This window comes from Drosophila montana, unplaced genomic scaffold (assembly GCF_035044405.1).
Source record: "Drosophila montana isolate Dmon_TW-CO22-7 unplaced genomic scaffold, ASM3504440v1 contig_3733_1, whole genome shotgun sequence".
NCBI lineage: Eukaryota > Metazoa > Arthropoda > Insecta > Diptera > Drosophilidae > Drosophila > Drosophila montana.
Window position 1 is genome coordinate 3,739,770 of NW_026998620.1, and position 24,875 is coordinate 3,764,644.

The 24,875-nt window shown below is 41.2% G+C and overlaps 3 protein-coding genes across 3 annotated transcripts; all 3 read right to left on the reverse strand.

Annotated features, from left to right (window-relative positions):
- Positions 1-449: 449 nt before the first annotated feature.
- On the reverse strand, positions 450-3,784 carry LOC135436833 (beta-mannosidase-like). Its single transcript, XM_064694558.1, has 8 exons — positions 3,543-3,784; positions 3,142-3,288; positions 2,561-3,077; positions 2,103-2,190; positions 1,874-2,048; positions 1,699-1,809; positions 1,153-1,638; positions 450-1,095 (listed from the first exon to the last, which is right to left on the reverse strand). The coding sequence occupies exons 1-8, from the start codon at positions 3,658-3,660 to the stop codon at positions 455-457; spliced, it is 2,283 nt and encodes a 760-aa protein (XP_064550628.1). The 5' UTR covers positions 3,661-3,784; the 3' UTR covers positions 450-454.
- Positions 3,785-4,895: 1,111 nt separating this feature from the next.
- On the reverse strand, positions 4,896-9,402 carry LOC135436796 (xaa-Pro aminopeptidase ApepP). The gene is made up of 6 exons (XM_064694516.1): positions 9,334-9,402; positions 8,591-9,265; positions 8,425-8,537; positions 6,721-7,433; positions 6,596-6,664; positions 4,896-6,536 (listed from the first exon to the last, which is right to left on the reverse strand). Exons 1-6 carry the CDS (start codon positions 9,382-9,384, stop codon positions 6,118-6,120), a joined length of 2,040 nt encoding a protein of 679 aa, XP_064550586.1. The 5' UTR covers positions 9,385-9,402; the 3' UTR covers positions 4,896-6,117.
- An 8,229-nt stretch (positions 9,403-17,631) lies between these two features.
- Positions 17,632-23,078, reverse strand: Dtg (Dpp target gene). The gene is made up of 3 exons (XM_064694661.1): positions 22,668-23,078; positions 19,310-19,645; positions 17,632-19,249 (listed from the first exon to the last, which is right to left on the reverse strand). The coding sequence occupies exons 1-3, from the start codon at positions 22,855-22,857 to the stop codon at positions 17,847-17,849; spliced, it is 1,929 nt and encodes a 642-aa protein (XP_064550731.1). The 5' UTR covers positions 22,858-23,078; the 3' UTR covers positions 17,632-17,846.
- Positions 23,079-24,875: the final 1,797 nt, after the last annotated feature.

Genomic DNA, 24,875 nt, shown 5'->3' on the forward strand with positions numbered 1-24,875 from the left:
GTTGATCACCAAACAGTCAGTCAGTCAATAAATCAATCAGTCAGTCAATCAGTCAGTCAGCAGTCAGTCAGTCAGTCAATCAATTAATCAGTCATACAGTCAGTCAGTCAGTCAATCAACCAATCAGTCAGTCAAGCAGTCAGTCAATCAATCAGTCAGTCAGTCAATAAGTCAGTCATTTAATAAGTCAGTCAATCAATCAATCAGTCAATCAGTCAATCAGTCAATAAGTCAGTCAGTCAGTCAATCAGTCAGTCAGTCAGTCAGTTAGTCAGTCAATTAACCAATCAGTCAGTCAAGCAATCAGTCAATCAATCAGTCAGTCAGTCAATAAGTCAGTCAGTCAGTCAATCAATCAATCAGTCAATCAATCAGTCTGTCAATCAATCAGTCAGTCGTTCAGTCAGTCAGTAAGTCAGTCAGTCAGGGCAAACAGTTTATATATAGAGATGGGTTATCCTACCAGGCCAATAGCTCGCGCGATGACCTTCTTGGAGAATATATCATTCCATAGAAACGTATTGATGAATATATTGTAGAGCTGCATATCGGGCGTTTCCATATAGTCCTCGCGCGTGACAGTTATATTTAGCTGATCGTTGGATTCGTTGTAGAGTGCGATGATATTGATGGGGGCCAGGAAATGCCTGGCCCAGTAGTAGACCAGCTTGTGGTTGCCATAGAAATCGATGCAGGACCAGGTGGGCGCCACCCAGACATCGTTCAGCTGCCAGATGAGGGCGCCCATTGTCTGGTAATCTCCGCGCCGGCTGCGGAACAGATCGATGGCCATTTTGGTGGACATCGCCTGCGACACCTGGCTGAAGTAGATGAACTCGTCGATGTTGTCCTCCCAGTTCTGCAGCGTGAACGGCAGCTGGTAGGCTATTTGCCGCAACAGCGGTATAAAGCCCTTTGGATCATGCTGGCGCTGGCGTATAAGTGCCGCCAGGGACTCATCGCTCGTGTCCGAGCCCAGCAGACGCTGCCAGGACGAGCGCATGGGCAGGCTGCCAGAGCCGAACTCGGAGATAAAGCGAGCCTGCGGGTAAGTGCTCACCGAGAGCGCGTCTCTCTCGTCCTCGTAGATGTGAACTGAGTCCGGACAAATTTATATATCAATATAAACAGGATAAAGTCAATATTACGCACCGTCGCCAAAGTCCGGACTCTGTGGATCCTTGGCCAGCTCCTTGCCGGACTCTGTTATGCCCAACGAGGGCGTGGAAATCATGGGACCTGGCCGCGGGCTGAAATCATTCCGAGAGATTATATTCAGCTCCGCGCACAGATTTCCCACAAAGAGCAGCTTATATTCGTCCTCCAGTCGCTTGGCATCCGTGCCAAAGTCCGTGCGATTCTTCACCAGATACAGCTCGATCTCGTTGTTGGTCACAATCAGGGCCAAACTCGCATGATGGGCGAGTCGCTGGGCGTTCTGCACGGCCTCCAGACGCATGGAGGCCATGCGCTCCTCATCAATGGGATAGGTTGCCTTCGTGAAGGTCATGTCCTGCCACACCAGCAGGCCATAGGAGTCCGCCAGGCTGTAGAAGGTGTCCGACTCATAGAGCCCGCCGCCCCAGACCCGAATCATATTCATGTGGGCGTTCTGGGCGGACTTCAACAGATGTTTAACTGTGGAAAACGAAATTACTTAGCTAGGATAATCTATGATCCTGGAAGGCAGCTACTCACTCGTGTCCGCATCGGCCGACAGCTCGGGCAGGGTGTGAGCCGGCACATAGTTGGCGCCCTTCATGAAGATCGGATGTCCGTTGACACGGAAATAAAAGGTTCGCCCACGCACTGAAATGCAAAAGAGTTAAGACCTCTGAGACAACAAAGGTTAAAGGGTTTAAGGTCTTCCCACCATCCTTATCCTCCACCAGCTCAATGGTGCGGAAGCCAATGTGCAGCAGCTTCTGCGAATCCGTGCGCGAGCTCAAGTCGGGCCCCGTCTCGCTGCGATAGCTCTTCAGGCTAAAGAGCACGGGATACAGCTGCTGTGCCCCATATCCATTTGGCCACCAGAGCTTGACTCGCGCCTAAGCATTGTTAATGATTAGCTTAAAGCCTCTGCGGGACATGGGCGTACGTACTTGGGGTATGTGAACCTGAAACTCCAGCGTGGGTGAGGCCTGACTGAGCTGCTTTTGCGCCACGACAAAGGGCTCATCCAACAGTTCGCTGGAGGAAGAAGAAGGATATACATTATGAATGAAGAAGGGCGGATCTACGGGATCTACGAAGGTTGACCGGATTTACGAAGGTTGTCGGGCCATAAGACTATACTTCCTTCGGATTGCTGTTGATCTTAGCAATTGTCGTATTTATTCCAGGACACATGAAAGAATTTTGAGCTATAATTAATCCATTGAGCACTTCTCATCTGGCATAGACCACAAGCTGTGCATAGGATTTACGAAGGTTGTCCGGTTGTCGGGCCACAAGACTATACTTCCATCGGATTGCTGGTGATCCTAGCTTTTATCCAACTTATTCCAGGAAGCTTAGGAGAACTCTAAACTAGCTCGGCTATCGATCAAGCATTACTCACCTGGCATAGACCACAAGTTGGGCATAGAATTTCTCCGCGTCGGGTGTGTTGAGAAAGGCACGACAATCCATTGTCCAGTGTGTATCATTGCGATTGATTGCGACGTCCACATCTCGTAGTATCGCTGCCGTATAGTATTCCAGGGTAACCGGCTTCCATAGGCCGGATGACAGTGCAACGGGATTCCATTCGCCACCGAAGCTCATCTGCATCTTGCGCAACATATTGTGATGACAGACAACATCGCCACGGGATGAGGGACAGCTGGGCGGAGCGCTGTTGCCCTTCGCCTCCAGCTGCTCGGCACGGGCTTTCGCCTCCTCCAGGGGGGAGAGTATCTCCACCTCCAGCTGATTTTGAAGTGGACTGAAGCGCACCAAATGACCGACGGAATAGGAATACCGGACGAACATGTTGTCCGTCTCGCCCAGCAGTTCGCCATTCAACCGGATCCTGGCGATCGTATCGATGCCATGGAAGGTCAGATTCACCAAGCTGTCCAGCCCCAGTTCATCAGCTGAAAATAAATTGGGCATCTTTAATAGGATCAGGCAAAAGGCTGTCGAGTAACTGGGGCAAACCTATTTCAAAATTGGTGCTGTAGATCCACGTCTTGTTGGCAATCCAGCGCAGGTTGATATCGTTGCCCGCCCCCAGCAGATCGCCGTGCTCCTCCTCGAGAGCCGTATAGACGCCGGATGGTATTTTGGCCACGTTCAATTGGATTGCTGGAAAAACAAACGCAGGGAATCAAATCACAGAGGTTGCAGTTAAAGAAATTTACAACCAATTAATTGCCACAACTGCTGATAGCAAACAAATCGAAGCAGACGTCAGGTACTTTATCTTATCTTATCTGAATGTCTGGGGGAGGTCGGGGACTGTGCGAATATGCAATATTTGGCAATAAGGCTAAATCAATTTCTATTTATTACTCATCAAGCCGGACAGGGAAATAACGCGGACCAAGTCGAATACTCACTGGAATTGGCCTCCCGCAAGGACCAGCCCTTGGTCAGCTCATCGACTCGCACTTTTTTCGCATCCTGTTGCGGAAGTACGAGTACAAATAAAAGACACAAGCTTATAATTCTCCACATATTCTCTTTGTTGTCAATCAGCTTCAATCAGCTTCAATCATGCCTTGTTATTTGTTTAAACCTTATCAATTTGATTGCTTGTTTGAGGAAATTTTTCGAGCACAATGTATCGAGTCCGAATCACGTTAATAACTGAACAATCGGCACGCTCTACAAACTTTCCGACCCACTTATGGCCCGGCTTATCAGCCCGATTGGCTGTGGTGAAATTAGCTCAGCGCCGAGTACCACAATCATCTAACCACGGCGCAAGCTTTTGGGCAGGTGGACAAATCGAGGTGGCTAACGAGACGCCGCCATTCACAAATCTCCTATTTAAAGACTATCAGCTAACCCGTGCCCAAGTCTAAATCGGCTTAATATATATTTGTACACTAGCGGGAATATCCCGGCCTCGACAGTAGTACGCATACAATAAATAAACAAAGAGCCAAACCTTGTGTGAAAATAGGATGTGATTTTACCGAGTTATGCGGGTGGCAAATTTCGACCTATGTCTATATAGGATATTTGAGTTGCAAATTTCAACCTATATCTATATAGAATATTCGCGAGTACCATTTCTACATGAATTTTGACGAAGAATAATGTTGCCAGATTAAGATCCCAAATTGATCTAGAGGCCAAACCATGAACAAAAAGCCAAAAATAATGAAAATCGGATGAGATTTGACCGAGTTATGGGAGTGGGAAATTTCGACCTATGTCTATATGGAATATATCTATATAGGATATTTGAAGATACAATATTTACATGAATTTTGACCAAGAATAATTTTGCCAGATTAAGATCCCAAATTGATCTAGAGCCCAAACCATGAGCAAAAAGCCAAACCTTATTAAATGGGTTGCGTTTTGACCATGTTATGGGAATAGGATATTTTGACTTATGCCAATATAGGTATTTGGGTGGGAAATTTAAACCTACGTCTATATAGGATATTTGAGGGTACCATTTTCAAATAAAATTTGACCAAGAATAATTTTGCTAGATTTATATGCCAAATTTATCTAGAGCCGCAACCATGAACAAAAAGCCAAGCCTCGTGGAAATCGGATGAGTTTTGACCGAGTTATGGGAGTGAGAAATATCGACCTAAGTATGTCTACATAGGATATTTGAGGATAGCAGTTTTACGTAAATTTTATATTTTATTTCCCATCCGATCGGCATCAATCGGGAAATATTCGCTAGTTATTTGAATGAAGCTTTAAAAGGCTAGAAAACATTTAACTTAATTTTGGTAGACTTTCGATAAATTTTACGTTTAATCACATTTAGAAAAATATACAGCGTTATTTCTTAACTAAGATAGATATTGTTTATATATTAATATAGGAAATTTAACAGATATTTTTTTTGGTAATTTAATTGTAGTTAAGTAATTTTATACAGTTTAATTACGTATTTGCATTGGTTTAAGTTTAGCAACAGGCTGTGGATGGAATTCACGGATCGAGCCGAACAACTTTAATAGATGCTAACAGTTAATAATGGTATTTTTTATACCCTTGCAGAGGGTATTATAATATTGTCGTGAGATGTGTAACGCATAGAAGGAGACATCTCCGACCCCATAAAGTATATAGATTCTTGATCAGTATCAACAGCCAAGTCGATATTGTCTCTCCGTCTGTTTGTTTCTATGCGAGCTAGTTTCTCATATGTCGGAACCAACTGGATTGGACCACTATGTCATATAGCTGCCATAGGAATAATCGGTCGTAAAGTAGGTTGTATGGAAAACTTTTTTGTTTTTCAAGATATCTTGACCAAACTCGGCATTAATTAGTTTTACTATGCTTCTCATATATATGCTAAATCCTAACAACATGGGACAACTATATCATATAGCTGCCATACTAACGATCGGTCGTAAAGTAGGTTCTTGTATGGAAAACTTTTTTGTTTATCAAGATATCTTGACCAAACTCGGCATTTATTAGTTTTACTATGCTCCTCATAAATATGCAAAATCCTATCAACATCGGACTACTATATCATATAGCTGCCATAGGAACGATCGGTCGTAAAGTAGGTTCTTGTATGGAAAACTTTTTTGTTTTTCAAGATATCTTGACCAAACTTGGCATTAATTAGTTTTACTATGCTTCTCATATATATGCAAAATCCTAACAACATGGGACAACTATATCATATAGCTGCCATACTAACGATCGGTCGAAAATGAAGTTGTTGTATGGAAAACTTTTTTGGTTTTTAAGATATCCTTACCATACTCCGAATTAACTATTTTCCCTGTGCTTCTTAGATACTTGGCATTCTGAAAAAGGTTGGGTCTGCAAGGGCATGCCGAAGATAGCCCTTCTTTCTCGTTAATTGTTAGTCCCAGATTCTCTCTTCGATTAATTTGCATTGCTAACTAAAACTACATAATTACACACACAAACACGCACACGCACACGCACACACACGCACACTTATCTAGATCGCGTCTATTGATGCCGCTCGGGCTGGATGAAGGCCAACAAGATCATCAGACCAAGGGCCAGCAATGGAAGCTGGGCGTGGCTATGGCAACCGCCGCCCATTGCGGCACGGTACTCATCCTCGGGCAGATATTCGCGTATGTGTCGCGTCTTGTTCATCATCCAGTAGAAGGCCTTCATGTTGCCGAGTCTTTTCAGCTCGTCGCCAATTTGATTCCGGATTTTGGCATTGTATTTATTTAGCATGCGCTTCTCATCCGAGCTCAGCATGGAGCCATCGATGAGCTTCGGCTCGTACGGCACCAGGGTGACAGATTGGAATGCTAAAAAGTGCTCGCCGCTTGTGGTCGTCTTTCCCGTGTCCAACACCTCCAGCACGTTCTTGATGCGCACGCCGTAATCGTCGCGCTTATAGAAGCCGGACTCTAGAGCAGGGAGATCAGGATTAGAGGGAGGTTGATTAAAGGGTATCCCAGCTGCTTACCGCTGGAGAAGAAGTAGCCCTGCTTGAAGTGGAAGCTGCTGTTCTGGCCATAGGCCACCGAGATGGGAGCTGCAAGAAGAAGCCGTCAAATCGGAGATCAAAATACAATTTATTTTTTCACTTACGCTCCTCGACGGAGCCGTAGGCGCCAATGCCGTGTCCGGTTGCCTGCGGATAGTCGGTCATCTCGTGCCAGACCTTGGCGCGCACCACGCTGTCCAGGCCGGACGGCTTCACCGAGGCGGGAAATATCAGGTCCGATATATGCAGAATGCCCGCCAGCACGGCCGTATAGGCCCGCTTCATGTCGCGCGTCGGCTCGCCGAAGATGAAGGTGCGCGAGACGTCTGTGGTGCCCTCCAGATACTGGCCGCCGGATTCGATGACCAGGAGACTCTGGTCGGAGACCTCGATGTTGGTCACATTGCTGGATATGTAGTAGGGCAGGGCCGAGTGCTCGCCGTAGGCGACCACGGTGCGCAGCGACAGGCCCTTGGCATGGATCTGGGAGAGGCGCCACAGGTCTAGCTCGTACTTGATCTTCTCCTCGGTCCATTGCTCCGTATAGAATCTGGTCTCCAGATTGCTCATTGCCTCGCAAATGGCAGCGCCGTCGCGTATATGGGCCATGCGCATGCCCTCCTGCTCCTCGATGTTCTTCTGAGCGCGCATAAAGATAATTGGCGAGATGTGCTCCAGAACATTCTTGGCAGGCACGGCCGAGTAAATGGCCTCCGAGGCACCCGGCTCCTGGACGCAGGGCGCCGGCACAAGTACACGCTTCCAGATCTGCACATACGTTCGTATATCGCTCCAAATTTGCTTGTACTTCTTAATCCTGCAAGGAAGAAGGTTTAACAAATGTTTTTTGTCTTAAAAGTTACTAAGGAAGACAATAAATTTGATTCTGAGGAGGTAAATGAAATTGGGTGAGCATATTGTAACAAATATCGCCTTTCTATGCGATTTTCATATTATCAAATGATGCCTGATGATGCTTTATCATTTCAGTGAAATACTTTGATGATGTTTTATTAATTTAGTGAATTATATTTTGATCGCGCGAATTTCGATGAAACGTCCTGCAAACGAACTTCCGCCGAACAAACCGAGGGACTTACTCGTATAACAAGTCGTGAAGTACAAAGATAAATAGCTTCAAATGGAATATTTAATACGAAAAAGAGAAGTCTTCCGGACGCACACAGAAACCGGAACCGTTCAAGCAAGGATAATTAGATAGTTGGACAAGATTAAAGAGATTAATGTATTATTACTTGTTAGTCTAGTAGGAACCGGAAAGATTATTTGACTCCTCAACCTATTGGATCGATATCGACTGGAGTTACTTGATGAATAGACATTACACCAAGGTTAATCATGATTAGCCTACTGGAACATGAGGTGAACGGAAGACCTGGATCTCAGTTTAGTTCCAGTTCTTTCCGTACAGATTCCCTTTTCTAGATAATATGAATATTGTGTGGGAGCACACACTTGAGCAAAGCCCAAGAATAGAACAGACGAGAGATATTAAAGGGGAATATGTCCTGTAAGGATCGTCAAACTTTTGATGAAATCCAAAAAAGTTCAGACTTTATTGATCAAGGTCGTAAAAGAGCAAAAGTCGAGTTTAAGTTTGTAATCAGAAGTGACAGATTTATCATTACTTCCATTATACTTTCGAGTGATAAACTCTCCATTTGGAACAGTTTCTATAGAAATTGCATGGGTAATAGTTGACATCAGGACTGAAAGACATCAATATGGAAGGGATCTTAATCCTAAAGCAATTGATTAACCTTCAAAAAAAGGGGACTTTAACTTACTTGACGCAGTTCTCGTTGTAGCAATCGGTGCGCAGATGCAGATCGATGCCGAGACTAATCTTGCCGTGATCCACATAGAAGAAAATCTCGTCCTGGCTGACAATGACAAAGGACTAAAGAGAAGCAAATAGTCATAAATAAATCACAATCCGATATAGGAACCTACCTTGACAACGGGCGTGTAGGGAATATCTGTGCCGCGGATGTTCAGCAAATAGGCGATCTCCGTCAGCGAGGTGACAATCATGGCATCGCAGCCCAGGTGAGCGAGTCGTCCGCGCAGCTCGTTGATTTTGTCCTCCCACTTCTCGCCGGCAAAGTCGAGCGTTTGCACCTGGATGACATGATCCTTGGGCGGTTCCGGTCGCTCCGCATCCCAAATCATGTCGACCAGATTGCTGTTGATCTTGATCAGCTTGAGGAACTTGTCGGCCAGCTGCCGCTCCCAGGTGATCCACAGATGATGCGGCACCAGCTGCGGATCGGCGCCGATGCGCTTGTTCATGTGCAGCTGGCCGCCGAGCCAGTCGGCGATGCTGACATTGCCGCCCGCCAGATAGATCTGCCAGTCGCAGTCCAGCTCCCCGTCCGCCTGCTGCACAAAGCGATGCTCCAGCCAAATGGCGGCGCCGCCCTGCGTGACGGCCGCCACGGCCCGATTGCCCGTATAGCCGCTGAGATAGAGCAGACGCTGATCGCGCGACGCCACCTCCTGATTCAGATGCTCATCCGTCGAGGGCAGTATATAGCCATAGATCTCAGGCCCCTCCAGCGTGGCGCGTATCAACATCTGCTCGCGCATCGCCAGCAGTCGGCTGCGATACGCGCTCGTCGGCTGCATCTGCAATCAACAAGAGATCATTAGGATTGAAGGAGATTCCGAGAACTCGGCGGGTGGCCATTACGCACCGGTCTGCCCTTGCGGTACTGGCAAATCTCACGGCGATAGCCGCCGGGCATCTCTGCGGCAACGACGCACAAAACTATTTAAAACAGAGGTGTAAAAAAGAATTGTGTTAAATACGTAACGAGCATGTTGATAAATAATATTATAATTGTTGCCATTTGTTTGTGCATATTTCGCATATCTCTTAATAGGCAACAATAAATTGGACTAAGAATAGCAACAAGTGCGTCACAGTTTCCCACGCTCGCCCAAATCGGCGAATGTTTATTTTTGGACAAGTGAAATGTCGTGAAATTAATTTCAATTTCAACTGCGCTGCGCTGCGCTGCGTCCACCTGCTGCTGAGTCACGGCGGCGGACACGCTGCGTATGCGTAATGTCAACTGCACAGCGTGTGGGGCCCCCAAACAGCCGCAAAACAGCCCCGAAACAGCCCAAAACAGCCCCATCAGCTGCGACAATTGCCAGGCGAAACTTTCGCTGTGACAAGTGAACGACGGCTGTTCCATTGCCAAAATGTTGGCCAAGCGATTTGTCTTCTCCTTAGGCCATAGCATACTTATGCATAATGGTTTGATTTATGGCCACCTCCCACAGACATTTTGGGCCTCGACTTCTATTATTAAACACGCGCTCGAGAGGTATAAAAACTTGTCCATTATGTTTGGAATTCGCATGAACATGTGTACTAGTTGAGGTCAACAGACGCCAAAAGGATTGCAAGCGATAGCCATATAAAATTGCTAAATATTTGTAATTCATTTGAATGTTAATTAGTTGTTAAGAAAGCCCTTTTAATCTGCACATAATTTGTAAAATGACTTCTTTTTAGTTCTTTGCCATTTTAAAGTCTAAAGAAAAGTGTTCGAGGTCAAAGTAAGTGAGGGTTCAAATACCTAGGTTTGCGATGTAATAATAATATTAGTAATAAAATTATTAATAATGACAATGATAATGATAATGATAATGATAATGATAATGATAATGATAATGATAATGATAATGATAATGATAATGATAATGATAATGATAATGATAATGATAATGATAATGATAATGATAATGATAATGATAATGATAATGATAATGATAATGATAATGATAATGATAATGATAATGATAATGATAATGATAATGATAATGATAATGATAATGATAATGATAATGATAATGATAATGATAATGATAATGATAATGATAATGAAAATGATAATGATAATGATAATGATAATGATAATGATAATGATAATGATAATGATAATGATAATGATAATGATAATGATAATGATAATGATAATGATAATGATAATGATAATGGAAATGATAATGATAATGATAATGATAATGATAATGATAATGATAATGATAATGATAATGATAATGATAATGATAATGATAATGATAATGACAATGATAATGATAATGATAATGATAATGATAATGATAATGATAATGATAATGAAAATGAAAATGATAATGATAATGATAATGATAATGATAATGATAATGATAATGATAATGATAATGATAATGATAATGATAATGATAATGATAATGATAATGATAATGATAATGATAATGATAATGATAATGATAATGATAATGATAATGATAATGATAATGATAATGATAATGATAATGATAATGATAATGATAATGATAAGTAGTAATGATAAGTAATGTATTAATAAGTGTATTTGCCTTTCGTTGTATTTTCAGTTCCTTTGGATTTTAAACATTTTTAAGTGGAATTATTTAAACTTAATTTTCTTGTTAATAGGCGCATATTCATATGTACCGAATTAGTTGCTGGGATTGAATAGATATATGAGTATGTAGATGGAAAATAATGTATGTGGAACTTGGATACGTTTTTTATAAATATAGAAATTATGCCTAAATTGACGAAGCATTTCTAGTTCTGACGCACTTTTTTGACTCGAAGGCTGCGGCTAGTGTAACGCATAAATTTCAAGTTTATGTGGCCTGGCCATGTGCGAAAATCTAGCATAAATATATTGCTTAAAAACTAAAACATAAAATGATGTAAAGGCAATAAAATAAGTAGTAGAAGTACTTGCCCAGCAAGATGCGGCAGATCCGAGTCAAGATCCATTTGGCTGTCGTCATTCTGGTTTGTTTTTGCACTCAAGATTTCCCAAAGAGCACAGCATAAAATTGGTTTTTGGGCTGCAAAGCAAAAATAATAATTTTTTAATTTTTTGGTGTAAGCAAATCAAATCTAGTTGCAATTAAAGTGCATGAACTATGGCCAGGAGATGTGCGTGCAATGTTGGCCTGGGCCATCTTTAATGGCCATTTGTCTGGGCGCTGCACTTTGCCGGTTAATGACCGGAAAAGTGTTTGTTTGTTTGTGCTACGCTTTTCTTCTCTTTTCTTTTCACTTTCATTTCATTAGCTGCGTTGCGGTGGGCGTGGCCCGCCTAGCACCACATTGTCTGGGCGTGGCCCGTGGCGCTTTCTACTAATTGATATGCCAGTCGCCGGGGAACTTCAGTTCCCCGAAAGGCGGCCATAACTCATCTTGCCGGAGAGCTATATACATATGCAAAGTTAACCATGATATCAGACCATATTCGTATTTGGAACTTCCGTTCTTTTCGCTTGGCTCTCGTTTTGGTAGTTTAACAAAACTTTTAATTGTTTTTCCCAATTGATCAAGCGTAAAGGTAAAATCAACATTAGCCAAGCTCTATGTTTATGCATATCAGAACATGTGTGTGTGCGTGTGTGTGTGTGTGTGTGTGTGTGTGTGTGTGTGTGTGTGTGTGTGTGTGTGTGTGTGTGTGTGTGTGTGTGTGTGTGTGTGTGTGTGTGTGTGTGTGTGTGTGTGTGTGTGTGTCTATTATTTTATGTTTTTTTTTGGTAGCACGCCGAGAGATTCATTGACTTGGAACTGAAATAGGTTTCCATGTGCCATATAAGGCAGCTCAAAGGGCGGCGCCGCGTTCAGCCGTTGCCAGGCAAGCTGATTGATAGTGATTGATGGCGATTGATGCCGAACAAATGCGATCGACTTAATACGCTTTGCGTGCTCTGCATGGCAAGTTAAATAACTAAATTTAATATTCGCAACAATTTGACAATTTGACAATTTGATAACCTTAATTATGCAATTGATCAGATAATCTATAAATAACAAATACGAATTGAAATATTATTTTAATTGGGCGATAATATATAGCCTCATATTGTTGTTTTTCCATTTGTTGTCCCACAGCAAAAGGCTGCCCACATGGAAAAGCAATTGCATTGAAGGCCATAGAAAACTTGCTATTAATTATAAATCAAATAAATTCAAATAATTTGTGGGCGCACTTCAGTTCACTTCACTTAAATGTGGAAGCCCCGACTTTTGTATATGGATGTCAAATTCGCCCCCGCTCGGCAATTATGTGCTCGACTTTGGCAGTTGGCCCAACGACGACAAAACTAGTTAACATACAATCGCATATAACTAACATATATTTGTTATATAAACAGGCCAAGTAGTTGCCAAGTTAACAATAATATAATAATACACAAAATAGACATGATAAATGCGCTCAGATTGCACTCCAAGTGCCAACTGGCTGTCTGCCCTGACTAGTTAGTTAGTAACTAAGAAGTAAATACACTACAAATTGCAAGCAAGGACAAATAAAATAGAGAGTTTGATATATCTGCTGCTTACTCTGATTGTTTCTATGGGATATCTTAGTAAGCTGTCAAGGTCGAAATGCCTTAAAAAACAGACCTTATGATTAAATAGTTGCACGTTGATAAGATTAAAGCTGAAAGATCTTCTGCTTGGGCACAGAAGCAGGCAGATAAAGAGACTATATCATTCTATGCCTTACACATTTCATATTCATATAGGTTACATACTAATAACTATACATTCTTCTCTTGGTCATTGCAAACTACAAAACGCGACTGGAAAGCCATCCAAATCTTCTGGCTAGGCGCCTTCTAAAGAGGCGTCGACTTAGAGGAATCCGAAGGTCTCATCCAATCGATCTCCCACATCGATTTATATAATCCAACTAACCTTGGTAATTTTATATTAAACCTAATAGTAGACTAAGTAGTATTGTAAATTTGCATATAAATTTAATTTAAATTGTTTTCATAATAACAGGAAAATTAAAATAAAATAATATTTCTTAGTGATTCGCTTGGTAGAGTTCAGAAGGCTCTGATCGATTGCAGCGCAAAATAAAACCTAACTGTACACCAAAAAAAAAAAAAAACAAATTTCATATAAAATTCGAATACCCTGTACGAGAACAAATACCTGCAGCACACACCTGCGCCGCAAATGGGCCAAAAAAACAAGGCAGACAATTTATGGGCGCGTTGCGTGTAAACAGAATGGAGGGAAGGAGGCTGCGCATATGCCGTTAATTTTATGCTCTGCTTTCTTTTCTCATTGTTTATCAACTGCATTTCATTTCAATTTCATTTCTTTTCATTGTCGCGGCCGCGACCAAGAACACACACACACACACACAAATGCATAGGTGACTCACACGCACATAGATTAGACTGTGCCAAAACCAAGACAATTTATGTACACACATACATACATACATACATATTTATTTATTCAATTATACAAGCACATGAATTCACAATATATATGTATGTATGTATGTATGTATATACATATATGCTCGTACACAAAACAGCAGGTTTGTGTTTTTGTTTTGAAATAAAGCCAACACATTTGTATACCCTGTAAAAAGGAAGGAATATAGTCTGCTTTAAAGCCCAAACAACATTCTATCTACAATTAATTATAATTATAATTATAAAAGTTAAATTGAATAGATATGTAGAAGAGCATAAAACTGTATACATAATATCTCAATATATTTCTTATTCCTTTAAATAAATAAAATAAATTCTTATTCATTTAAATAGTTAATATATGAAAGTGTTTTATTTCCTCCAAATGCTTTTATATTCAATTTGATCTAAAACTTTATACAGGATATCTTCTGGTGTGCCATATCCACGTTAACTTATTATTTAATGTTCGCTAATATCGAATAGGGTTAAATAATTTATTGAAGATTGTAAATAAGAATAATTATACTCTTCCGTTGAAAGCACAAGAAAAGAACACATTAAAAATAAACCAAATCGGTTTTGGGCAAAAACCAAACATATTCGATTCTCGATTCCATGTTTTACATTAACTTTTTATATAAATATTGGAAATCTTTTTGGCAACCAATCTTTGATTTTTCCAATATATTTGTGGATACATATTTATGTTGCCTTTCCAATAATACTTTTTAATACTTTTTTTCGGGTACGTTTCTAAAACAATTCCTTTTTTTTATATGTTTCTCGCTTTCCGTTCTAAATAAATTTGTACTTTGAGTTTTCGTACAAATTTAAACGCATTTGCACACACCTTGAAACACAGACAAATTTCATGCAAGAATGCCAAATAATATTCAAATACACGTTATATACACTGTGCATTTTGAAATGCTTAACTGCAATGTGATAAAATACGTATACGTCGCGTGTGTCACAAACTTTGCACAGCTGTTTAAAATAGCAGCCGCATTTTAGAATATATTCTACCTTTTGTAGATTTTTCAGAATATGCTCGCACAACTCGCTGGCGGATTGGAGAATAGTAAGGGAGAGAGAGAGATAGAGAGTGAGCGAGAACGACAAGATAAAATGCTGAACAACATGTTTCATGTTTGCTATTTTCTGTGCTTTCAAATGTGAAAGATGAAAAAACGCTCGCACACACACGCACACACATACAAGCACATAGAAGCACACACAGACGCGCATGCATGCATGCATACACTATTTAATTCGTTTCAAATAGAATTTAGTTTGAACGCACAAAGCAGTGGGAGAGAGGCAGAGCAAGAGCAATAACAACAACGCCACGGCCAACGAGCGAGCAGCGCGTGAGCGAGAGCTTTGGTTAGCGGCAGACGCGCATTAGACGAGCAAATGACAACGCCGTTGGCGTCGACGCCGCGCGGGATATGGGTTAAAAAGCAAAATGTAGAAAAAAAGCACGTCTCTTCTTTGCTGCAGCACAGTGGTTGCATACATATGTACATATATATTTTGCAGCTTGCCCTTTATTTGTGCAACTTAATCTTGACTATTATTGTGTATCTGTGTCTGTGTCAGTTTTTTATGTGGTTTACATTTCGCTGTCTGTACAGAGCTAACCACATTGGCGTATCAACTGTTGGGCTTCCAACTATTTTGAACAATTTTGCAATTGCCAGCGATAGAATTTAAACTGTGAAAATGATGCTGTCAATTGACATTTTATTGCTTTTAAATTGACAATGATCAAGTCGATTCGGTAAAGAAATCGAAAGTATTTGTTTTCTGAAAAGTTTGGCCCATTAAATAATTCAACCACTGTGCGGGCGATTGCATAAGATCACATCAACAAAAATCGAACAGAAAACTCTTAATCTCAAAATGAATTTGTTTATTTCACTTCAGGCACGATGCCGATGCGCGCGCTTCTCCATTCGCCGTCCATTAAGCTCATTAAGCTCATCAGTAAACTTCAACAAGAACGGCAACAGCGAAGAGTCAATCAAAACAGCGTCGTCGCCTTTTCTCTCCACTCGTCTCCTCACCTCATCTCTCCGCTCATTGGTGTCGATATTTATGGCGGGTGGAAATGTTCAATATGCGGCTTCTATTTATTATGTTGGCAGCATCGAACTTGTTGTTGCTCTCGAGCTTTCTCTCTCTTTCTTCTCTATCGCGCCGTTCAATAGATCTTTGCTCTCATTTGTTGGTTAATTAAAAGAGGCCTTTGATGCGCCGCCTCGTCTAAGTTTATTATTCAATGCAATTAGTTGCACTAATGCCATAAATTGCGGTCCCTGATATTTGAAAGTGGCAAAGCTTTAAATCATTTCTGGTTGACCTCCATGAGCTTTCATGGATTCTGATTTTCCCTATTTGGCATTACAGAATATTTAATAATACATTTTCAGAGCTTAAGCTAGAGTTGCAAATAGTTGAGATCAATAAAATGCAATATGTTCAGGATATTATTATCGATATTATATTGCAGTCATTTTTATTTTAGAAGCCTTAGTTGAAATGCGTTAAAAATGACAATTCAAACCAAGGGACAATTTTATTTATTATTATTATTATTAGTAAGTTGCCATTGTTTTTTGCCCATTGAATTAGATAACTTAATGTAAGCTCTATTGATTCGTATTATATAAATTTAATGATTGTAATTACGCTCAGCAATCTATAAAATCTGTTGCATATTTCATTTTAAACAATTTCAGAGTCCTTACTAAATATTTTGCTATGCTTTAAAAACAAAATATTTCGTAAGCACTTTGTTACTAGAATGATATCTTCATGTAATAAACAGAAAGATTCAACCTAATCCTACGTATTAAAAATAAAACACAATATAAATAATATTGAATATGTATTATTAAATAGACTTTATACGGGTATTACAAAATAAATCGCACTGTGTGAAATAAAATTTGTTGCCTACTTTCAGGCTAACAGTTAAAATGAACCGAAACTGTATTTCAAATTAAAGTGCAAGGATATCTATTATCTGGAAGATTTCATGGCTAAATGATCTCATATTCTTTTCACTATATGACTTTAAGGGCTCCTGGAACGAAGGTATTATATAGATGGCTTACTGAGTATTTTTGTAGCTTTTTTTAAAGTTTTAAATTCATTAGTTAAAAATTTGTATGCCCTGAACCTCTTGAAAATGGGTTAAAAAGGTGTGAGGGTTTTTTTTTCGCAAAAGGAAGCATCTCCGACGTTGATCTCAAAACCTTTAAAAGCTAGAGACTTTAAATTTTGAACATTGTTTTTCCTAGTGCTCGCATAGTACGAGCTTTCAAGCTATCGATAAGAATCGGTATCGAAATCCGATAACTTGAGCCTATCTTTTTGATCCTAAGAGCAAGTCACTAAACTTAATAATTATCTTCTCGAAAATTATCCAACCCGAAAAACCAAGTACACAAAAATGTTTAAGGATATATGTATTTGCTGATAAAAATCCTAAATCCAAACCCAACCCGGCTTTTGTAGAAGGTTCAGTTTAGATCGGACTATATTTTTTATGAGACTAAAAATAAATATTTTTGCTGGTTTTTAATTAGTTGAAAATATTTATTCTGATTCATTATCAGAGTCGCAATAAAATTGTTCTTAAATCTAGATCAAAGTCCTAGTGATAAATAATTGTTGAGTTTTCTTGAGCAGAGAGAAACTTATAGACGAGGATCCACTTAAAATTAAACAATATGGCAAATGTTTTTTTTATTTTTCGTTTTTTTTTTTTGTTGTTTGTCTGTTTTCCAGTTCGTAATTTGGAGCCGAAAGTTTAACAACCAGTTGAAGAAGCTAGCTCGGGGATTGGATGCTGCTTCGCCTTAGAAAAAAAAACGCAATCTCAAAGTTATAAAGTATTTACAATGCGCCGGAGGCGTTCCGGATTGGATGTCTAGAGACATTCGTCGGTCTCCTCGTTGCCCATGGCAATGATGACGGGCGGCGACAGCTCCACATCGAGCAGCTTCATCTGCGCATCCTCCTGGTCCAGGTCATCCTTGCCCAAACGCTGCTCCTGCATCTCGATGTCCAGTGTTCCGTGCTGGCGTTGGAACGACAACACAAATATGACCAAGGAGAAGACAATGAACAGCACGGCGGTGCCGGAGCAAAGTGCTATGATCAGCGTGGAGCGGCTGGTGGACGCCAGCGAGAGATGGGCGCTGCGCTCGTCGGCCAGGTTGCTGACAAACGTCTGACCCGAATTGTGCGGCGGATAGGAGACGAGCGGAGTCGCGGTGCTGTCTTCGGCTCGGGCCTTCGGCTCGTCGGCCGATAGCTCTTCGGATTCCTCGGAGGAGTCCTTGTCAGCTGGCTCAACAGCGCCTTGCTCCGTTCCTGATTCACCTTTCTCGGCATCGCTCTCATCTCTGCTCTCATCTTCAACAGATTCGTCAATCTTCTCATTTTCAGACTCTGTCGGGGCAGCTGTTGAGCTGGAAGAGCTTGGCTCGCCTGCTGCTGCTACACTTGGCTCTTTCGGATCTGGTTTCTGTTCATCTTCCGACAGATCTTTCTCGGCTTCCGCGGGCAAAGTCTCTTCAACAGCCTCCACAACTGCCTGCTCCGGCGAAGCCTCCGTTGAAGCCACATAATCTGGTTCCGCAGTGCTTGAAGTTGCGGGTTGTACATCGACTTCTTTCTTTTCGATCTCATTCAGTTGATCTTGAGCGGATGTCTCTGATGTACTCTCCGCTGCCGTCTCCAGATTGCGCTCATCTCTGGCATTCTCAGCTGTGTCTTGTTCGGGTGCTTGTTGTCCTTCTACTTCCGGTGCTGACTGTGGCTCATCCTGTTTTTGGGCAATCTCCATGGGCAGCAAATCCTCGACACCTTGCTTTTTGGTCACCTGATGCTTGGGCACCACTTCCAATGTGGGCTGTGGGGTTGTCTCCACTTCGCTGAATTCCTCATGTTCCCTCTCCAAGGCTAAGAGGTTCGTTTTCGCTATGGGTTGTTCGGTAATCGCACGATTCTCATCGAAGATCACGGCCACCAAATCGCTGGTCACACTGGGCAGCGGTCGGCTCTCTGCTGCCACAGGATTGGCCTCTGCCGAAGAGCTGTCAATTTCTGTGTCCGACTTTGATTCAACGTGGTCGCTTGAATTCTCGGCAATCGCAGGTTCCTTGGCTTCCACAGATTCTTGAGTATTATCCGACTCGGATTCAATCTCAGTTGATTCGGCCTTCTTTGCTTCCTCTCCTTTCTCTGCCTCCTCAACCTTGTCGGTCTCTTCAACCTTCTCCACATCCGTTTCCAGAGTTTTAGGCTCACGTACACCTTGAGCTGCATCTGGAAAATATTCACCTTTGAGCACTTATTCACCTCAGTTTATTGCTAGCGTAAACCTACCTGTTTGCTCTTCGTTTTTGCTTGTTGTCTTGTGTTCGTCTTCTTTATGGTCAACCTGCAGTGTCTCCACCAGTGCAGAGGAATCTGCTTCGATTTCCGACTCCACCTCGCTCTTCACCGCATTGCGTATGCCCTGCTCCAGTCCCTCGCCCCCCAGCGCCACGAAGCTGGTGTGGGCAAATTCATCGGCAACTTCGGCAGCAGCCGTTTCCTCGGGCTCGAGCCGAACATTCGTCTCGTTGACAGCGGCAACATGGGGTTCGTTCACTGGTTGCTGTGGTGGGTTTACCGTGGTGACTTCCTCAGTGTCCACTGACGGCAGGGTTGTTGACTCGGCTAAACATCAAATAGAAATTCAATAAATGAGATTAGCTTCAATTTAGCTGATCTTGAAAGTTATAATTATAGTTATAGATAAGATTTTATAAATTCATATTCGAGTTGTATTAAGAACCGACAATTTATCAATCCGACTTTCTCTGCAGTCATGATTTCAAAAATACATTATAAATTAAACAATGCACGAAATGCATTTTCATATGCATTTTATTAATAGCTCGGACGCTACAAACTTGATAAACATGCCATTTAACCAAATCGTAAACCAATTTAACTGCCGTCGATTGTTATTTTATGACCACGACATCCAGCCCTGCCCAACCTATGTGTGCGTGCGTGTGTGTGTGTGTGTGTCCACATAGCCATTATCGCCGTCATCATCGGCGCACATTTTCTCACACATTTCCATTCAGAAATGTTTGGATAACGCTCCCCTTTCCAATGCAGCTCTAGTATCTAGATATGTCCATGTCCATGTCGACGTCACGAACGCGCCGCAACCCAAATTCTCGCCCGCGCCTCATAATTCAAAATGCGTCCAAGTGTCCACGATGCAGCGATTAAAATTCCAAACACACATATGACAACAACAACAACCCGAGGAATCCCAAATTAGTAACACAATAAACAAACCAACGAGACCGGGCAGAGCCCCGCCCCCCTTCCAACAGGCAGTCGCCCAAAGTAGCTGCTTTATTTATGAGTCGATTGTTCTCTCCCGACACACGCACACACACGCACGCAGGCACACATGCATGGGCAACTGCATTCGTGGAAGTTGGAAATTAGTTATCTGCTAGCCTGCCTGAGATATGCATCGACGGCGGGCTCAATGACCATTTCTATGCCGCATCCACTCGAATCCCTTTGGGAACGCTCGCTACAAAAATAACAACAACAAGAACAACGAAGAAGTGTCTAAATGTCTTAAAATGGGACAAAGCATGCGGCACAAACAAAAACAAAAGACAATTTCAAGCCCAAATGAAATGGCATTTACAGAAAATAAAAGAAATCGATTTCGGGGCCTGCTGCCACCGCCCGCTGCTGCGGCTGCAGCGACTGCAGACGGTTGCAGTTGCCTAAACCGGAGCAGTATCATCTGCCAGTTCCAGTCTACATCTGTGTGTGTGTGTGTGTGTGTGCGTTAGAAAATTATCTTTGTGTACGTATCGAGCTGGCCTCATGTTGTGTGGCATGTTCTTGAGGTGGGAATACATTCGTAAAAAACATATGTTTCAATATTTTAATGTGTAAAATGTAGCAGAAAATATGAAATATGTCGTTGGGAGCCGATCCTGTATAATTTGTGGTTTATTATTATTGTTATTATTATTTATAAGTTTTATTATTTTTTTTTTCTATCTCTATTTTATTATTTTTCAAATTTATAAATAACTCTGCTTATTGTGAAAGATATTATTGTTGAATTACTTTTCTTTCTTTCACTAACGAATTAATTATATTTTTATGTCTAAATAACTGAACTGCCTAAAATCCCTTTAATATCCCGTCATATTTCCTCACCTTGCAGGCTTTTCTTTTTCAGTTCCGTTAAAATTCCGTTAGTTCTTGTAGGGGGAGATTGTAATTTGTACGCATTAAAGCGGATATGAAAAAGAATTTCCCTTTGCGAACTGCATATCAATATAAAAGCATATCGGTTTATTGCGTTTGTTTTGCAGAGTTATCAAGTACTTATTCGCCAGGCTTGACTTTTTATCGTATTTGAATAGAAATTTCTCCGAATAACCAGTAGAAAGATGGAAGTGAGTTCGAAAAAAAAAAACAAATACAAGTACAATAAAATCGAATGACTAACTGAGTGCGAACTGAGCTATATGTGTATACATGTATAAGTATAAGTATGTGTATAAGAGAATACATACGTACAAACGTGGGCTTTGGAAGTGGGTTGCGTAGTCGTCCACGCTCCCTACGCACTGAACTAATATCAATTGTCTGAATTGCTTCACTGCGTTAAGCGCAATGGCTTTAATATGTTTAAATTATCAAAAATTATGTGCGATTATATTTAGGCAACTGAATAACGAGGGTCCCGCTACGGCTACAAATTTCCGGAAACCGTATGGATGTAGAATTGTCTTAGCTGAAGGTCATACAAGTTGAGACTCTCTAGAAAAGTCTGGTTAATAAGTATATCCTATATTCATATTAAGAATAACAATAATAATTAATATAGTATCATATATGTATGTAACATACATATGTATGTATATCTGTCTGCCCTAAAAGCGCAATTTTGGATTGAATCGTTTTACGTGTTTATTTATTGAGGTTGATTCTATTGTTCAGCGCGTTGGCTGCCAGAAGCTTCTTTCAATTCATTTTTCCCAGCTCTGCTTTTGTATCGGGCTGTTCTCTATGCCCTTCAAACTGTACATCACGTAGCTGCTAAGGCCGGGCCTTAAAAAGTCCTTATATAACATTTATGTTTTGCTGCGTATTTAATTAAAGACTTTCCAGCAAGTTCGATGCACCCGCTCGCATGTCTTATACGTATAAGAGACAATGTCGTGGAGTGTGCTGAATATCTTCTGGCCCCCCTGCCAATGAACTGCAATCAAAAGCGCAATTACCTGAACCGCTCCTGTTTATCTGCGTTCAATTGCCATGTTACTAAACATTTATTGAACTTTCGCACGCTGTTTGGGCGGATTGGATTGGATTGCGGTTGCCGAGGGGCCATTTATATGACACCCAAGTCGAAGTTTTGTTGCGGCTTTGGCGGCGCCTCTTCCGTGGCATAATTACGCGATATGCACACAGGCAGCGAATCTTTTGGATTATGCCACCAACAAAAGCCGAAGAAAATGCAATCGCAGCAGCAGCAAATAAGTCAAAGGCCTGTCGCGATCCCAACAACAACAACAACAACGACTTTATTACGCCAACAAAAAATATATATGTATGTATATATGTATGTATGATGAAGTAGCTGCAAGCTGAAGATGCAGCCGCAGCTGATGAAGTTGGCGTGTCTGATACGAGTACTTACAAGTCTGTGCCAAGCACGAAGTGGGCATCGCTGCCAGCATCATGAGAAGCAGCGACAACAACAACAGCAACAGCGACGACGACGACGACGGCGACGGCGCATGTGCGGGGGTATGTGACCTGTTCCTGTTATAGCATCTGCCAGGAACAGCTTTGCAGCTGCCCAATAGATGGCTCTCAGCGATGGCCATGTTGAATGAGTGATTGATTAGCTTGTCGCTCCTTGATAAAACTGGCCCAAAACCCGGCTAGCACGCACACAGCTACAGTCGATAGAGAGGAAGAGATAGATATCTTCTCTTCTGTTCTTCTTTACACTTTTATTCAGCTGTCACTTTTCCGCTTTAATTTAACTTCGGCCACGCAACGAACCGAACGCCTTGGCCACTCGCAAAGAACTAAAGTTGAGAACGCGTGCGCTCTGGAATTTTGTTGCCGCTGCACACACAAGAGTCTGTCGTATATTGATGACGCTGACGTTGTCGTGTAGGTCTCTGAGCGCTGCTGCCTCTGCCTCTGTCGGCTGCTTCTGCCTCTGCCGGCTGCCTGTTGCCCCTATATACCGGACTGCCTGCCTGCCAGATCCATCAACATGCGGCCGTTTGGGCGAAGCTGCCTTGCATTTATTTGCTTTTGGATAATAATAGGGCATTGGCAGGCATACGGCTTCTGCTGCTTCTGAGTGGGCCTCACTGCGTGTGTGTGTGTGCGTTGGATTTGTGCATGTGTGTGTGTGAGTTGTTTGTGTTGGTCTGATAAGTGCCTAGCGCCATAGAATTCGCCCCTTGGGCAAAACTTGAGCGTGGGGCGAATTTGTACGAACATTTTCGCTTGACTCCAGCTGATGTACTTCACATTATCATCATCATCATCATCATCATGAAAACCTCCTCAGTTCTGTTGCTGTTACGCACTTCTGGCCGGACTCAGCCCCAGCTTCAGCCTCTCAGCTATACTTGTATTGTTTATTGGACACAATACAACAGAAAACCCGACACAAAGAAGAGCAGTAACAATGAAAGAAACAGCTTCGGGCAGCCACCACATTGGGCCTCAGCTGCAGCATGGAAACTCGAGGCAGACGCAATAAATATGTGAAACACGTGAGGCACAAACTACGCTCATGCGACATACTTAGTATATAAATATAGGTATAAAGTGTAGCCTAATGTACGACGATATATGTTAATTCGACTAGAATAAACCTATTAAATAAACCTTAACTAAATTTAATGCTTTTATCACTGAAGTAGTATTACATGAATTTCGAAACAATTTCCGTATTATACAATAGTATGTCACTTTGTTGCCCTTGCGAAGAGTATTCGAATTTTTGTCATAAATCATTGGAGTATTCTCTGCCGCACTCATTATATTCATGATATTTTTCAAGAAATTTATATTTTTTATTGCTTCTTATTAAATAAGGAGTATTTTAAAGAAAATGCAAAATGTATTTTAATTTTTTGTATAAATCATTGCAGTATCCTCTACCACACTCAATATATTCATGATCTTTTTCAGATACTCGTTATGATTCAATATAGCCAAATCTATCTAACGTCTGCACATTTGTCATACATCTGGCAAGTATTATGTGAGTCAAAATAATTCTTTGCTTTTTTTCAAGAAATATCTATTTATTATAATATATAACTAGCTTAAGCTGCCATATTAGATAGTTGTGATCTTGCTAAAAATAAAATATACATACTTTTTTACCAAAAAAAAAAAAGTATAATTTATTTTTAAATAACTATATATATATATATATATATATAACTCCTTCGAATTCAAGGGTATTAGGTCTTCGGTACATTCAAGAAATATTGTTTTCTTTAAATACATTTTGTTGTAAAGTGTGCAAAAACTCCGTTTATTTACTTTTTTTCCTCTTCTATCCATTACAATATATTTTTAGTCTACATTCTTGTTCTTGATATCAATTAAATTTACTTTTTTCCTCTTTTATAGTTATCTCTTTTATCAGTTATAGGGACTTATAAAATTAAATAAAATATTTTATTGTGTTAATATTAATTTGATGCAATTAAAACAATTTACACTTAAGAGAAACCCCAACGCATTTAGCTGCTATCCAGCGGATTGACCACAAGATACTTAGTTTTGCTGTGTATACATTCGGATTATCAGTGACAACATCTCCTCAGGGGCAAATAACACACATGCAACATATACGCGAGTGACA